A 15,389-nucleotide genomic window follows, 5' to 3' on the forward strand; every position below is an offset into this window, starting at 1 on the left:
TTATCTGCATGCCCTATCAAAGTCAGGCATTTATATTTGAAAACCTGGGTCTCTCTCATCTGGAGGATCCTTATCAAGATGAGAGCTCAACTGCGTGGGATAATACGCAGTTGCATGAGAGGAGACCTGGTTCTGTCTCTGAATAGTTTGCAAGATGCAACACGTGAAATGGCGTCTCCCCCCTCCCCTCCTAGTTTTTAAGGAGAGCAAAGGTTATGGTAGTTCACATGAGTGTAGTGTTGGTTAACAGTATGTTTAAATTGGCCCCAATTGCCTTTCTTCCTGGGAGAAACTGAAGATGTTCTTGTATGATGGAAAAAGTTTAGACAAAGAGAAAAACCACCCCATTTATAAGCTGTTTGTAGTGATATTTTTCAGTATTGCTGGCTCTCCTAGAAGCTGACTATTACCCCCATCACAGACTGATGGCAAGATAGGTGTTAATGCAGAGTATTAGGAAGTGTGAGATTGACCTCATAAGGATAAAGCTTCATTAAGCTACTAAAATGATGCTTTTAAGAGGTAAAGTTGCAGCACAGCACAAATGCCACAGATTGCGGGAAAATTGCAGCAGGGTTTTTCATACGTTCCCTTCAGTACAAATCAGTATCTCTTCACTGCTGCTCGGTAAACTGCTTCATGCTCATTTTGTACCTTAATAGCTTACTGTCCCCAACTGTTCTTTTCTGCCCTTGTGCCCAGCACACATTTTGTTCATTCAGCATCCCTGTTTAATTCTGCATATAAAAGTATACTTAGAAGTAAACAGAGTGCTTGTTGCTTTACTGACTTATATTGGATTAAAGCGCACTTGCGCTGAGAAGACAGCCTCACCTGTTTCGGTTGGCTGATCCATGCCTTAGAACAACCTGTTCTGGGAGAGGCAGGCTGGAACAGCTTGTGGATATACCTCCAGAGGTATAGCCTGCTAAACCTGTTTGCCCTGTAGAAGCTGAGGTTTCTGCTTCAGGATTATGAGTTATGGCTTCGATTTCATCTTCCCTACCACTTGTGTATTCTGTACCTGGCTTAAAAAAGAAAAAAATGAAAGTTGGTAAAATACTATCTTTTCATGAAGTGTGTAAAAAGCCTGGTTTGTTGTCATTTAGATCACTCCTCTCCCAAAGTTTTTCTTTTCGTGTGTGTGTGCAAAATCTTATTTTCACGTTATTTTTTACATCCTTGTTTTTTAAAATGATTAATGTGTGCAGGGTACCCTCTGCCAGTGGTGTATGAGTACAGGATTATGTGTGAGAGAGCTCAAACCAAAGAAAAACATGCACCTCTCCCTCCACAAAAAAGAATGCATAGCCAAACATACTGTATGTAATCCTCATCGTCAGCTCATTTTCCACTTCAAGGCAGTGTCATCTACAGAAGATATGGGAGCTGATAAATGATGATACAAGTTACTTATTTTGTTAATTGTTATTTCATGTGTGATTTAAAACAGCATTTTGTGGGCTTGCCTACTGTACTTCAACTTCCTGGCTCTTTGAAGTTTACAAGCGGGTATTCCTGTCCATGTTGTCCTCCACGCCTTTTCTTGGTTTCAGAAATGATGCAGGAAGCCCAGTGTCAGAGGGTAGGTGGCAGTTCGACTTGACAGCAGCTGTATTGCTCTATTCATTTCTGCAGAGTTACATCCAATCAAAGCCTTTTGAGCTCATTCAGTCTGTGAAAGCATCATTGAAACTGTCCCATTTACTTGTCATAGAATCATAGAATAGTTAGGGTTGGAAAGGACCTTAAGATCATCTAGTTCCAACCCCCCTGCCATGGGCAGGGACACCCCACACTAAACCATGCCACCCAAGGCTCTGTCCAACCTGGCCTTGAACACCGCCAGGGATGGAGCATTCACAGCTTCCTTGGGCAACCCATTCCAGTGCCTCACCACCCTCACAGTAAAGAACTTCTTCCTTATATCTAACCTGAACTTCCCCTGTTTAATTTTAAACCCATTTCCCCTTGTCCTATCGCTATAGTCGCCTGACATACGTGTAGGCCTTCTTCAGATGCTGGAAGGCTGCTAGCCCCAACTTTCTCAGCCTGTTCTTTTGCTGACAGTTATTTATATTTTTCCTTGGAATTGAATCATGCTTGGGGGATCCTTTTAAGACAGTAGCTAATGCAGCTGTAGTTTTTGACAGAACTTGCAGAATAAATGGGGTTAGACATGGGTAAGACTTCTGCAGGAGTTCTCCAAAGGAAAGTCCAGCAGTGTAAGCAGCGATGCCTAAGGTACAGTAGCTGGCCTCCTTCCTCCAGAAATAATCAGGAATCAGTTTCCTTTAAGATAGGAAGTACTGCGCTGCTGGATGCAGTAAATCCTTTTTAATTAGTTATGGAAGAGAATTCCTCACCACTTGTTTAAAGGTCTCAAAGCACCATTAAGAGGAGATGAGGGTGCAGTCTGTGACCAAATTCTGCTTTGAATAATTACAGTGTTGCTGCCTACACTTCTCCAAGTAGATATGGCATTCTTCTTTGCTACTTGGCATAAATGATTTTGGGTGCTAATAACTACTGCATTCCAGCCTAGGGGCGGTAGCATCTTGGAGATAGCAAAAATTCATTACCACATCAATGTGAAGGGAGATGTTGCTGAAGTTTAGAGGTGGTCGAGCAGGGAGAAAGGAGCAAACGCTTTGTCAGCTTAGTTGTAGATTCCTACAGAAATGTTTGAGCTGGCTGTTCTCATGCCCTCAAAGAGCATGTGTCTCTGTTTCCTGTAATGGCAGCCGCGTAATGTGTGTGGAGCAGGACATGTTGTTTCCTAGTGCGCTGAACCAATGTCACTGATAAATATTTAGGACAGACCAGATGGTCTGAGCGCATGTGCTCTCTGGAGGAATGCTATACTTAGCTAAACAACCAGGCATTATCTGAGATCCATGTTAAATACATGCTGTCTCTGTAATAAGGCTGGCTGGTTGTTCCAGATACAAAATTTCAGTTAATCTGCTGTGTCAGTTTGGGCTTGCAAGTCCAAAAATACCTTGTTGGTGATTTACGTCTTTCATTGTTGTTCTTGTTTGTCATACGGTTATCTCTGCCCACGCAGCGCTACCTAATCTTGTGCGATTTGCGTGCTGTTCCTGTGGTTATTCCGTGAGAAGAAAGTTTGGTGTCACCCACAGAGCGGCACATGCCTAGCTCTGCACTTAACGTTGAGCTTCTTGTGTGGAGGTAATCTGAATTTTGTCGCCCTAGAGTGAAAGTAGCTAGCTTACCAAGGACCAAACCGTTTCTCAAGATACTAGGGAAAATGTTTGGCATAGGCTTCAGTGTTTCAGTTAAAGCTTCAGAAAACACAGAGCTTTGAAGAGAGCTGTGAGCTTCAGATGCTTTATATCTTTAATTATCTTCATAGAGCTGAATAATATCCTGTACTGTGTGCACAATGCTTGAATTAATTTTGTGTCGATTAATTAAGGGGAACCCTCTTTTCTTTTACCTTTACTCTACTCCTTTTAATCCTGCAAGCCAGCTTCTGCTGGAGTTAGCTTCAAGCATTCATAAGCATAGCCTGGGCCTTTGACATACTGCACTGGTGATTTATGCTTGTGAATATTCATTGTAGCAAATCCAGCGGCTTTTCTGCTTGCTCAGTTTTTTTTGAAAGTACCATGCAAGAAATCAAAATCTCCTTGTAGCCTGTAACTAACTCTCTGGGGTAGAACTGTGTTGCGTTTGAATCCCTTTGCGTGCACAACAGTGCAGATGTAACATTGCTTATCAGAGAGGAAGACTGTGTAAAAGGAGGGGTGGTAGGATGGTCACATTAAATTGATTCTGTGTGTTTGTTAATGCCAGCCAGCTCCCACCCATCTTGACAGCTGTCATGAGAAGCCAGTTAGGAGAAATGCAGATTAATTCTGAAAAAAGGAAGGGAATCCAAAATGAGAAAAACAGAGTCCATGAGACAACAGGCAGGAGATAACAGAAAACAGTTATGGAGTTAGGGGCAAAGATACATGAAAGAACAAATAGGAATGAAAATACCGTAAGATTAACTTTCCTCTGTATGTACATTGATCAAAGTCTGAAATTCTTAACGTTATTTCCATTTCTGACATTAGTTGGCTTTGTGACCTTGAGAAATCCTGGTTCCCTGAGGGTGCCATCTGAGAGACACGATTAGTTCTTCTGCTATTTGAGCTAAGCTATTGTAAGGTAATAGGAGGGACAAAAATCAGTGGGTTTAGGGAAGGAAATGACAAACTAAGTGACCTCCATCTGCAAAGTGTTTTTTCAGTGTCTATGTAGAACTTCATAGCCATTTTTTGACAGTAAGAGGAGATTTGGCCATACTGCAGCATGCTGGAGCATCTTAGTTTCAGCTGATGAACTTGTTCAGAATATCTGTGAGCCTTTTTGAGCATCATATCTGCGAAGTGTCTTCATACCAACTGGGAAAGATTTACAACATTTTCTGAATGTACGATGACTGAACAAGTGAAAATGTTTAACCAGGACAAAAGTAGGGTGTATATATACTGACATATTTCCGAGAAAGAAGGGTTACACTGTGTGATGTAACTTGGGAGGAGAGCCAAGGGGGATGCGAAACTCCCAGCTGCTCATCTCCTTGCCTCTCATTAGCACTCACTGTATGAGAAAGCCTTTTCTTAAAAATACAGATTTATTATTCAATAGAATTGATATATTAGCTTCCTTTTTGTACAGGAAGTGCTGTATAGTCCTGCTTTCTGTGCTGAAGCTGGAAACTTCAAATGGGAATTTAACACTTCTCATTAACTTACTGCTAATTTACTGATAAGAAATGTCAATATTATTAAAGTGATCAAATACAGATATTTCTTGCTTCCATCATTATTGAAGTGAAAAGGTAATTTTTTTCAGACCTTTTAGAGGTAAATGCTGTGCAGATTGCAAAGGTACTCCCAAAGAATTCCCAGAGTGTTCAAGGCAAAGCAACAGGCAGCTGAAGCAAATCTCCCGAGCGTGAAGGAGTACTTGGTTGCAGAAGTAACAGAAAGGTGTCTTGTGTGCTGCCTGCATGCAAAATCTGCATGCTTATGAATGCTATCATCATTTCACTGAAGTCAAGAGTTTTGTCTTTGAACTATTTGGGCCAGGATTTTACCATTTCTGTGATAATTTTTTTGGGTGATTTTTTTTCTTTTACATTGACACAAGTAATCATATATTCTTTAGCAATCTTAATTGTTTAGCGGGGGGAGGTGGAGGAGGGGCGGAGAATATTCACTGCTTCTCAGTCTAGTTTCTATTTTTACGTTTGTACCATCCTCTACATTAGCTAGTACTGGTGAATGCTGTCAAAACCACATTATAAATTAATTAATCTTAAGAACTGTCTTTTGAAGCATTTTGATTTAAATGTGCTTGTTTTTAAAATACAAGGTCCTGGATGCTCAGCTACAGTACTCACTGACTTTGTTTTCCTGTAGCCAAAGCTTATCAGAAACAGTAGCAGTATTCTGTGCATTTATATTCAGGTCATTTTCCCTTAAAAGAAAGAGCCATAAAAGGAGAGCATTTAGAATCCTTCAAATTAAACTTTTCACAGAGCAAATTGATTTATTCTGAAAGTTAACAAAGTGAGCCATGTTTACTGTTCTAGTGAGAGAGTGATTGAGGTCAGCTCATGCATTTTTTTTTTCCACTCAGCCTTTGGATGTGGAAAAGTGATACAGCATGATACAGAAGCGTTGTGGCAAGGCCACCATTGGAAATGATAGGTAAATCTTAGTGAACAGTCTACTACCAACTATTTGGAGTGATTGGGATATATGGGAGACAGACATGGTAAACCCTGGGATGAGGATAATTAAATTGGGCTCAGGTGCTGGAGGAAGGGATTGGGGTGGGGAAACTGAACCTGTGTGTAGTGGGGAACATTGTACCTTCAACCACCATAACCTAAATTTACTATTTTTTTAAAAATAATAAGTAGTCAACTGCTTTTAATTTGACACTTCTCTGTGCTTAGCAGTGATGCTTTTCAGAGCCTCTTAGTGATGTTACTTGAGATGGTATTTAAAAAAGCCAAATGACCTCTGGAAAGTTCAGCTTCATGATACTGATAATTGTTAAACAATTTCTTCACTATTTATCGATGATTGGTTTGAAGTGAACCTAAGAAATTAAATGATTGTTTGCCAGCTGTCCACCACCATAATGGCAGACACACCAGTGCATTGACTGGGTACTTGAAAAATCATGTGTGTATGTTTTGAAAATATTTTTCTCTTAAGACTGTATTCTTGATGGTGGCTCCAGTTAAATAATGCACAGACTTGGAAGTTTGAGGTTTTGTTCTTTGTTTTTCTTCTCCGTTTTTATAGCTTCCTCTTTTAAGACAAGTTTCCAACTGACCCATTAAGAAAAAAAAAGCACAAAGTAAAAAAGCTGGCAACCCCCCCCCCCCCCAAAAAAAAAATCCCTCACAAGCAAACAACCCAAAACCAAAACTCCCCAAGTACGGTTACCTTGGGGAAGTTAAGTCTAAACAAGTATACAGTAATAACTATTAGCAGAAGAATTAAATGATTTATTAGACAATCTTTACTTAGCTTCTTAACTCTTACAACAGCCAGTAGGATTAAAACATGCGTTTAGCTCGCAGCACATCCCCAGGGTTTGGCATGTGCTTTTTACTTGCTCAGAGAACTTAGGTTTGTATCCTTTTTTTAGGTGCAGTAGGTATCGTGGCAATTCAAGCAAAATTAAAGCATTCCTAAAGCACAAGAGCGCATCGGAATGGTGTTTTAAGAATTAAGTGCTTGCTTACTGCTTTCATGCTGTTTGAAACCTTTTATTCCTGGCTCTTTTCCAATGTGGAAGGAGTTTGTTTTCAGAGAAATATTGTTGCCAAGGGATGAATGTTGACTGTGTTGTGTTTAAAAAAGGCTGATATTAATTACATTCTTTTAGCTATTCTCCTTCTCTGGATAACTTTAAAAGGTCCTTCCAATTTCCAGAATACTTAGGTAAGCTCTCAGAACATGAGCACAGTGCCTCGTCATTTATGTGAAGAATGTATTAAAGAACTGGTGAGAGCTGAACTCATTTTTGTGCACAGCAGAGAAATGTTGGGTTCAGATTATTACACTAATTAAGAACATACAACAGCGTTATTGAATGCAGTGATTTCCTTCCCTTTCCTCTTTTATCTTTAAAGTCTTTATCTGAGCTAGTTGTTAGATAACCTGTGTGAGGAGCTGCTTACTACATTAGACCAGAGGAATAGACTAATTCTTTTTTCAGGACTGGAGCAGCAGTCTTTGGGTTTTTCCATTTCCCCATTGGTAATGTGAAGCTAATGTTTTGCTCTGGGTTTTGGTTCTTATAAGGATCAGGCTGAATTATTTAACTTTTCTACAGAACAGTTTTGTGCAAACCTCCCTGAGCTGGGTTAGTGCTGGTGGTCCCAGTGATGGGACTAGTACTATGCTTACCCCACCAGAACTTGCAGAGAGTGTGGTTTGTTGTTTTGGTTTGGTTTTTTCCTCAGCTAGCTCCAGCAGGACTGAGCCCAGCTCATGTTTCTTAGTCTTCTGGCTATTTCAGAGTTTTAGATCATTTTGTTCTGTACTAGGCAAAACGCTGCTTTCCAAGTGTTTTTGCTTAATACTTGGTACTTTAAGAAATACTATGTCAAGAGGGCATAATGTACATAACAACTGTGCAGAGCTCACCTTAGAGTGCCAACGCAGCTGCCTTGCCCTTGCTGTGCAGGAGCCAGGTAGGAGCAGTAGAACAAGCTGAGCCAGAACCAGTGAATTTTTGTTACCAGCCCTCCCCTCAGCCTTCCATGTCTCTTTGCACACTTGGGGCCTTCGCATCCTCTGCTCTCATGCCTCCTTCAGTGGGATGAGTTCAGTGTGTCCTTTGAGTATATAGGAGAAAGAGCTCCACCGAGGTTTTATGAGTCTGAACTCCAGCCCTGGCTGCTGACCAGTGATCAATCCTCCCTGGAGCTACCTGGATGCAGCCTGATAGCTTATGCTCAACTTCTGAAACCTTCCTGGGAATCTATAGGCCTATTGGACAGAAATGAAGGCCAGCTTTAGTGGTCAAAATCTTGTTTTAACCAAAGATCACATACTTTCTGCCAGCTACGAGCTCTCAAGAGAGGCATGTGTTCCCTGCATTCTGACTATGAAGGCAGCCTTCCTACTTGAATCCTGATGTGAAAGCTCCCTTTCTCTCAGCTTTCCTGCCAGTCGCTCATTAGCCTCTTTCTGCTTTCCTGAAAACTTGCTTTAATCCTAACACTTGCCTGGAAACTTCTGATAGAGATAAGCATTGGCTTACTGTTTTGATAAATTCTGTTGTTTGTCCAGTTGTCCCCCAAGAGATAGTCATTATTCAGGAGTTCATGTTGACTTATGAAAGATTAATGTGCATTTACAATGAAGTTGTCCAAGCTATATTAATAAATTTGCCTTCAATTTATGAATTGGTAAAGAACATAAATAACTGCCTACAAAAGCGTGTACTGTCTCATTAGCATTCTGTTTAAATAGCTTTATATTTTTATTTGTTTAGACAGCTTTGACAGAAATTTCTGAGTATTCATCTGATAATGACAGCGTGGGAGAAGGAGGGACGGGCCTGGCGACCACTACCCCAGGATCCACTAAGAGCTTACAGTCGAGGGCAGGAGCGGACACCGGGGATGTTACAGCACGGCCAGCCAGCGAGTGGCTGAGGTCTGCAGAGGCCCTTCTCAGCACCCCTGGGAAGCAGGTGGGCAAAGCCTCCCAAGCCCTTGCTGAGTCCGTGAAGAAGAGGAAGCTGCTGAGGTAAATGCACTGTCTGCCTTAAGGCATTCTTATTTTTTCTTAATTGTAAATAAAAGAATACTTACAGAACAGTAGGAATGCATTTACAGGGTTAACATTTTAGAGATGCAAATTCCAAAAACTGAACGAATGACATTTATCTGTAAACAAGCAAACAGGGCAAGAAAGAACTCAGTTCAGATTTTAAATCTGTGGTGAAAGCTTTTGAACTCCTGTGTACAAATCCATATGGGTTTTGCACTTCTAATAATGCTTTACGGTGCCTTACACATGTGTGAGTGGACACACTACTGTTTTAGTTTGCTTGCTTTGTGCCTCTCCAGATAGTCTGCAAAATTGCTGTACCTCTGATTTTTTCTTTTTTTGGTCCTCTCCAGATTTGTCAGGGCAATAGTATCCAAAATCCTGTAGGAAAGGAGTGGATGAGCAGTATCTGAATAGTGCAGGACAAAGTGATATTTAAGCAAAGGTGGGATGTATTTATTAATCTGAAATTTAAATCTCTATGACTAAATTAAAAATGTTAAATACGTGAAATACATGCATTAAATAATAATGGTATCTAACTGCTCAAAGAAAACAGCCTGAGCAGTGGAAGTTTGATATTCATAATTCACTATTTCTCTAGCTAATCGCAGTACAGAAGTGATCACTTCCTATATTGAGTTAATGAAAGTTGCTTGAACATAAATGGTGTATATGAAGGTATGCCTGTATCCTGTAGTGGAGACTACAACTACAAATATTTTCAACACTGTGATTCCTTCTTACTTTTTTCACAGGTGATTCTATGTACAGTAATCAAGCAATCAGTTCCTTAAAAATGAATCTTCCCTTTGGTGAAATAGCCAGACCATATTTTTCTCTAAAAATGTTTGTGGTTATTTCAAAATGCTGCCTGAGGGAACAGATTTGAAGGTCCTGATTACTGAGGATCTCTATGCTCAGAAGTGTTTTGCTTGTGCATTCAAGCTTTATTTGTTGTTACTTTAGAAATATAATGACACTACTGTACTATGTCAGACCAAAGCTGTAACCTCCAGAAATGCCTGTTAGTGGCCAAAGCAAGTATGTGTGAAAGGAATAAGAACAGGACAAGTGTATAGCAGTATTTTGCCCAGATGCACTTCCAGCTTTCAGCAGGTTACTGCTTAAGAGCTGTTTGCTACACTCAGTGGGTTTGTCTTTTCATGAGTTTGCCCAGTAGTCTTCTGAGGCCATAAAAACGTTCGGCCGCTGCAGTAACATTTCAGGGTTAGTTAGGAGTTCTGTATCTTACACATGATTTGTATCTGCAGCTACCAGCTTCACTTGATGACCTGTACTATCAACAATGTTAGTGCAAAAATATCTTTTACAGGAAAGATACTATGAAACAAGTGTGTAAGAGGAGAAATAGCTCTAAAACCAAACCAACCAACCCAAGCCAACCACAATGATACAGAATGTAATCTGTTGGGAGTGGCCAGAGGAGCAGAGCTTGCAGGATTTTTCACTCTTCCATCCTGTGGTTCCACCTTCGGTTCCGTTGGGAACAGGGAAGCAGGCAGGAAATTCCTCAGTTATGGGTTTTGTTTATCTAGTTATTTTGTTTGTCCAGGTAATAGTCATCTTTTCACTTTTCCTGTTCAGGGCATTAATTTTGTGCGTGTCTCTGCCATCTTTCCTTTTACTGTTGATGGAGAACATTTTCATTGATCTGCTAACAGTGAATAGGAAAGCTCAGGTTTTCAGTGCTGTGGATTGAAGACCAGTTTGGGGAAAGGTTTGTCATACACTACAAAAATCAAGATGTAACCGAGCCAAGAGAAAACTTCGGAAGTAAGCTGGTTGTGGATGGTTAAAATAAATTCTGCTGGTCCTAGTGTTAGAAAATCTAGTGTAAATTCAACAACTTTGAATGGAAAGAAAATGAGAAACCTATCTAGGTCCCCAAAAGAACATGCACAATATACAGTGTTGCTGATGATGAGTGAAATTTGAAGGTGCATGTTGCAGTCTTCTTCTTTAGGAGTTAAGTGGAGTTTTGGAAAGTGATTAGCATTTGCAGACAAGAAAGTCATGACAGAAGCAATTGCTCCCCCACCATGCCTATGGACTGAACTGTTCTGTGCGCATTTGCCAAACTCTTGTCTGTGTTCGTGTATCCCCTGTAATGTTAGTATTTGGTCCCAAAGTTGTTGTAAGTAAAGATTGTTCTTTCTGCCACAGTCCACAGGGGAGAGCAGGTAGTCTGTATGGGGGTGTTTGTCCTTCAGGGCTGTTGGTCATCCCAGGCAGGTTCTGAAGTAACCTGCAGGGCAGTGCTGCAGGAGGTGCCAGTTTGTCATGTAGTCAGGAAGTATCATCTCTTGGATTCACAGCCATATCTCTGATTCTGGACATCTTCACCTTAAACATTGGTTTTACATGCCATCTTGTCTCACCACCCTTATTTAAGCAAAATTGGTGACGGATGGAGTAGGAGTGGCATAGTTTTTCAGGTATGCTGACAGATAAATGGCATTTTACTACACCCATGAGCTACTAAGAGAGTTGATAAAGAAGTGGTATTTAGTCCTGAGGTGAGTTGCCTTGGTGATCAGGTCAACAGCTGTTTGGTTTGGATATTCCTTTTATTCCACCATAAAGATTCAGTTTCTCAGCTTGAGTCAACACTGCATGGGAAAATAATGGAAGTGATTTGCACACCTGATGAGAGAGCGTATACACTGCAAATAGAAGTTTTCAGGAACTTCTTTTTAGATTTGTAATTCATGTAAATGCTACAGAGTGAAATGTCTAAACTGCACTATTTCCAAGTCTTTCAAAGCTCCCTTGTGAAAGAAGGGAGTAATGAAGAGTAGTGAGAGTCTCAATGTTTGTTACAGAGGTTAAACAAGTAACTGAGTTCTTTATTTATAAAGAAGAAAGAAGAAAACTCAAAATGCATGGATGCATCCAGCTCTTCTTGTCTACAAGTAAACCTTCCTTAAAGGTGTTTTAGATTGTTTGCTTTTTCTACTAAGATTCTATTTCCATCAGGGAAAAAAAATAAAACAAACCAGTCCAAGTTTCAGTGCAGGAAACAGATATCTTAAGTTATATAATGTTATCCCTAGTTCTAAATCTGTCATGTTGCAAGAGCTTGTAGTTGTGAAGAACAGCTGCTTTTTGTTTGTTGGTTTTAATGTTTGAGTGGCCATTTTTAGTTTGATAGTAAAATAAAATCTTGGGAAATTCTGTTTAATTATCGTATATGTACTTGTATGCAGACCACATAGAGATCTGATCTGCTAAAATTAACCTCTGATATCAAAAGGGGAGAAAATTACAGAATGTCCTGGTACTGTGTGCAGTAAAATGAAACCCGGTTGTCACATGAGACCAACTGAGGTCCTGAAAATAAAGGAAATTGCCAAGGGAGGAAGGAGCTGGCACAAATAAAGCAGGCTTTTACTCTAAAATAGGGTCTGTTCTTTCTTACACATGTCCACTAGTAGCATGAGGGTGTAACAGCAACACACTAGCCCTTTTGACCCTCCTGTTCTTATGCTGATTTGAACTATTGAATTAAGTTTTCCTTGCTAGTGAATTTCTTGTTGGAGTAGGAGATTATAACTGAAGCATATAATGGCTGCACTAGTAATCACTGGCAATGTACATGTGCAAGTTATTTTGCACTTACTGAAAGTTAAAGCATCTTTCTTTTTTATAAAGTGTGGATGGTTTCACGGGGCCAGATGTTTGGTATTAACAGGAAAAAAACCCCACCTTTTTCCTTAAAATAACAGAATTCTCCAATTTAATGTGTAATGTACATTACCGATTGGAATGGTTTAGCAGGGTACAGTTGTTCCCCATCAGAAATAAGTAATTTTGATGCCTTTGGTTTGTTTAACCATGGAGCTTGCTTTTCTATGCAAGATCTCTGCTCAGGCAAGCCAGAACCTTCAGAACTGAAGGGAAGGCTGTTCCTTTACCTCATGGGTTCCTGCAGAGTCTTCCTTTTGACTTCATTACTCTCTTCTGTAAGAAAAAGTGCATGTGAATCTGGCATTTGATTTTTATTTACTTACTTTTGTTAATACCAGCCAGAAAAGGGATAACTGATTTCTGGGAAGCCTCTCCTTATTGAATTGTCTTGGTTCAGCTGAAGGCCTCTTCTGTAAGACAATATGGAGTAACTTTTTTTGGTAGGGATTCTGAAGAGCCAGAGAACTATAGTCAACTTTTCAGCTGTGGTTTTGGGCTATTTTTCAGTGGCTCATAAGAAGGGGAGCGATCAATGTTTTGAAAACTGTGACAGGAGCGGGTGCCAAAAGCTTTCCTATTTCCAAAGATGTTCCTAAATTATTTCAGATAGTTTCTGTGAGAGCATTTGGCTAAGTAGAGGCATGGGAAAATCAACCGCCTAGAAAGTTTCACTGAAAATCTCTCATGGGAGGCCATAAGGGATGTAGAAAGTGGTCACTCACCCTGTTCTTGGCAGTTAGAACTGTAATCCTCCTTACATCTCTTCCTCCACACTGTCAGAGGCAGCTATTACCTGGAAAATAAATCTCACTACACAGAAATGATAAAGCTTTGGTTTCTCTGGCAAAGAACTATTCTTGATTTGCAGGAGTAATTCGTTATAGTGTCCATGTACTACTTGCTACAGTCTAATTGTTAAAGGTGGTATTGAGGATGTCTCTAGAATATTTTACAATTGGGAATTTACAGGTGAAGACATTGTAAATTCTCTAGATGGTCACTTCTGGCTGATGCAGTTGCTTGCTTTCACTGGGCTACAAGGAGTCACGAAAAATGGTGTCTTTGTTCCACATACGTTTTGTAGAGGTGACCTCTTTTGTGGAACAATTGAAAAAAGATGGTGAGTGACTACATGGACTCAGAAAGACTTCTGGCTTATTGAACTCTTTAGAGAAGCTCCAAATCCTTGAATCTTTAGGACTCTAGAAGAGGCTTTCAGTATGTCTACCTTTTTGATTTGGCTAGTGTAAACAAACCCTCTCTGGATGGGTACAATAGATCAGAGAGCATTGTAAGCTAGTTGATAATAGCTGATGAGTTTGCAGTGTTCACAAATCAAGTGCCAGCAGGCTTAGGGGCCCTTTATTCTTCTTTAGCAAGCTCCTCATGGAGTCAAAATGGTCAGGTGAGTGTTGCAGAAGCCAGTTACTTCACCAATTAACTTGGAAATATGAGAGGAGTTCTGTCCTTGCTTTGAAAAGAGGGAGGGTTATTGCCCACTCCTGAGATGGGATTATATATTTGTGTAACCTATAGTGTTTTGAAATACAAGGAGTCCTGAAGTATAGTGTATATGAAGAGATGACTCGATAATGAGATGCTTAAGCGGTCACTGTTTTTAGATTCAGATGAAGTCTGGAAAGGAGTAGGCTTGGATGAACGTAGGGTTATTTTTGGTAAGTGCCTTGCTGAATGAAAACCTTAATAATAAATAAACACAGATCTCCAGCACTTCAGAAAGATTGAAAATGGCTTTTCAAAACACAACCTACTCACTAATGCGCTTTTGTTGTTGTTGTTTTTTTTTCTGTTAGCCTCTTTGGAGTTGGAAAGTAGGGACCACCAGCCTCAGAGTCACTGATCAGGCTCAGTGTTACCTTTTGGTGATACTTGTCACATAGTGGCACAAAATTCTTCAGTCTTGCTGTTGAAATTTGTGGAAAGAGGCAGCCACCAGAAACAGAGCTTTTGTACTAGGTGCTGAGCTTTCTTACAGTCATCAAAGCTGTCTTTCATGTGGATACTGTTGGACATCGACAGCAATGGCAACATGTTGGTTTAAATACAGTATTTCAACAAGCTCAGATTTAGTACAGAAATAGGATATGGATTTCTGCTTGTTAAATCTGTCCCCCTTCAGGGATTTAAAGGAACAAAATAGTTGTGCTGAAAGTTTTGTGATTAAAAATAAAAAGGTTGTGGGCAGTGGAGATTGTATCTGAGCAGTTTGGCTTCACTAAACAGCCTTTGCATTAGCAATTTGCCAAATGTGTTCAATTTGCTCATATTAAAATATTCTGAGGGCAAGTTTGAAGTGCAGGTCAGTAAAATATGCATCTCAAATTACAGTTTTTGTTACTTAAATACAGTTTGTCAGCTCCCTTGATTACAGAAATTGTCCATTAGTAATCACAATATATTTGCTATATATAAACACACATATACAAGCACACACTGGATGTTGGGTTTGTCATGGAAGACAATTAAATATATCATAAGGGCTAGATGTGGGAACTGAATAACTTTTCTTAAACTCCTTGAAGCAGCTAGATGTACAAATAAATACAGACTGCAGATTAACCAAGAGTTGGTACTGTAGAATCCAGCCTCCACCCTTGATGGCAACAAAGGTCTTAGATCTGACAAAATTAACCCAAACAGTTTCTGCAGCCTGAATAGCTGAAAAGCTAGGAAAGGTAGGGGATATTTCAGAGAGACAATGTATGTGCAGTGAAAAGTGAATATTATTCATCTCCTTCTATTCACCTTGTATTGCCGAAATAAGTTACTTCCATGTGCTAGAATCTATGCCAAAAAATGACTTTTTGTCCCAGTAAACCCAGCTAGCTACCAAAG

At 40.0% G+C, this 15,389-nt stretch overlaps 1 protein-coding gene across 1 annotated transcript in view; it reads left to right on the forward strand.

The window, feature by feature from the left end:
* The window catches only part of SPIDR (scaffold protein involved in DNA repair), a gene marked incomplete at both ends in the record, with an annotated part of 203,492 nt that overhangs the window by 45,624 nt on the left and 142,479 nt on the right, over positions 1-15,389 (forward strand). The window contains one exon of the mRNA XM_080639494.1: positions 8,542-8,798. Coding sequence (XP_080495620.1) covers positions 8,542-8,798 — 257 coding nt within the window. The remainder of the gene's footprint in view (positions 1-8,541; positions 8,799-15,389) is intronic.

Source organism: Psittacula echo (assembly GCF_963264785.1).
Source record: "Psittacula echo genome assembly, chromosome: 2".
NCBI lineage: Eukaryota > Metazoa > Chordata > Aves > Psittaciformes > Psittacidae > Psittacula > Psittacula echo.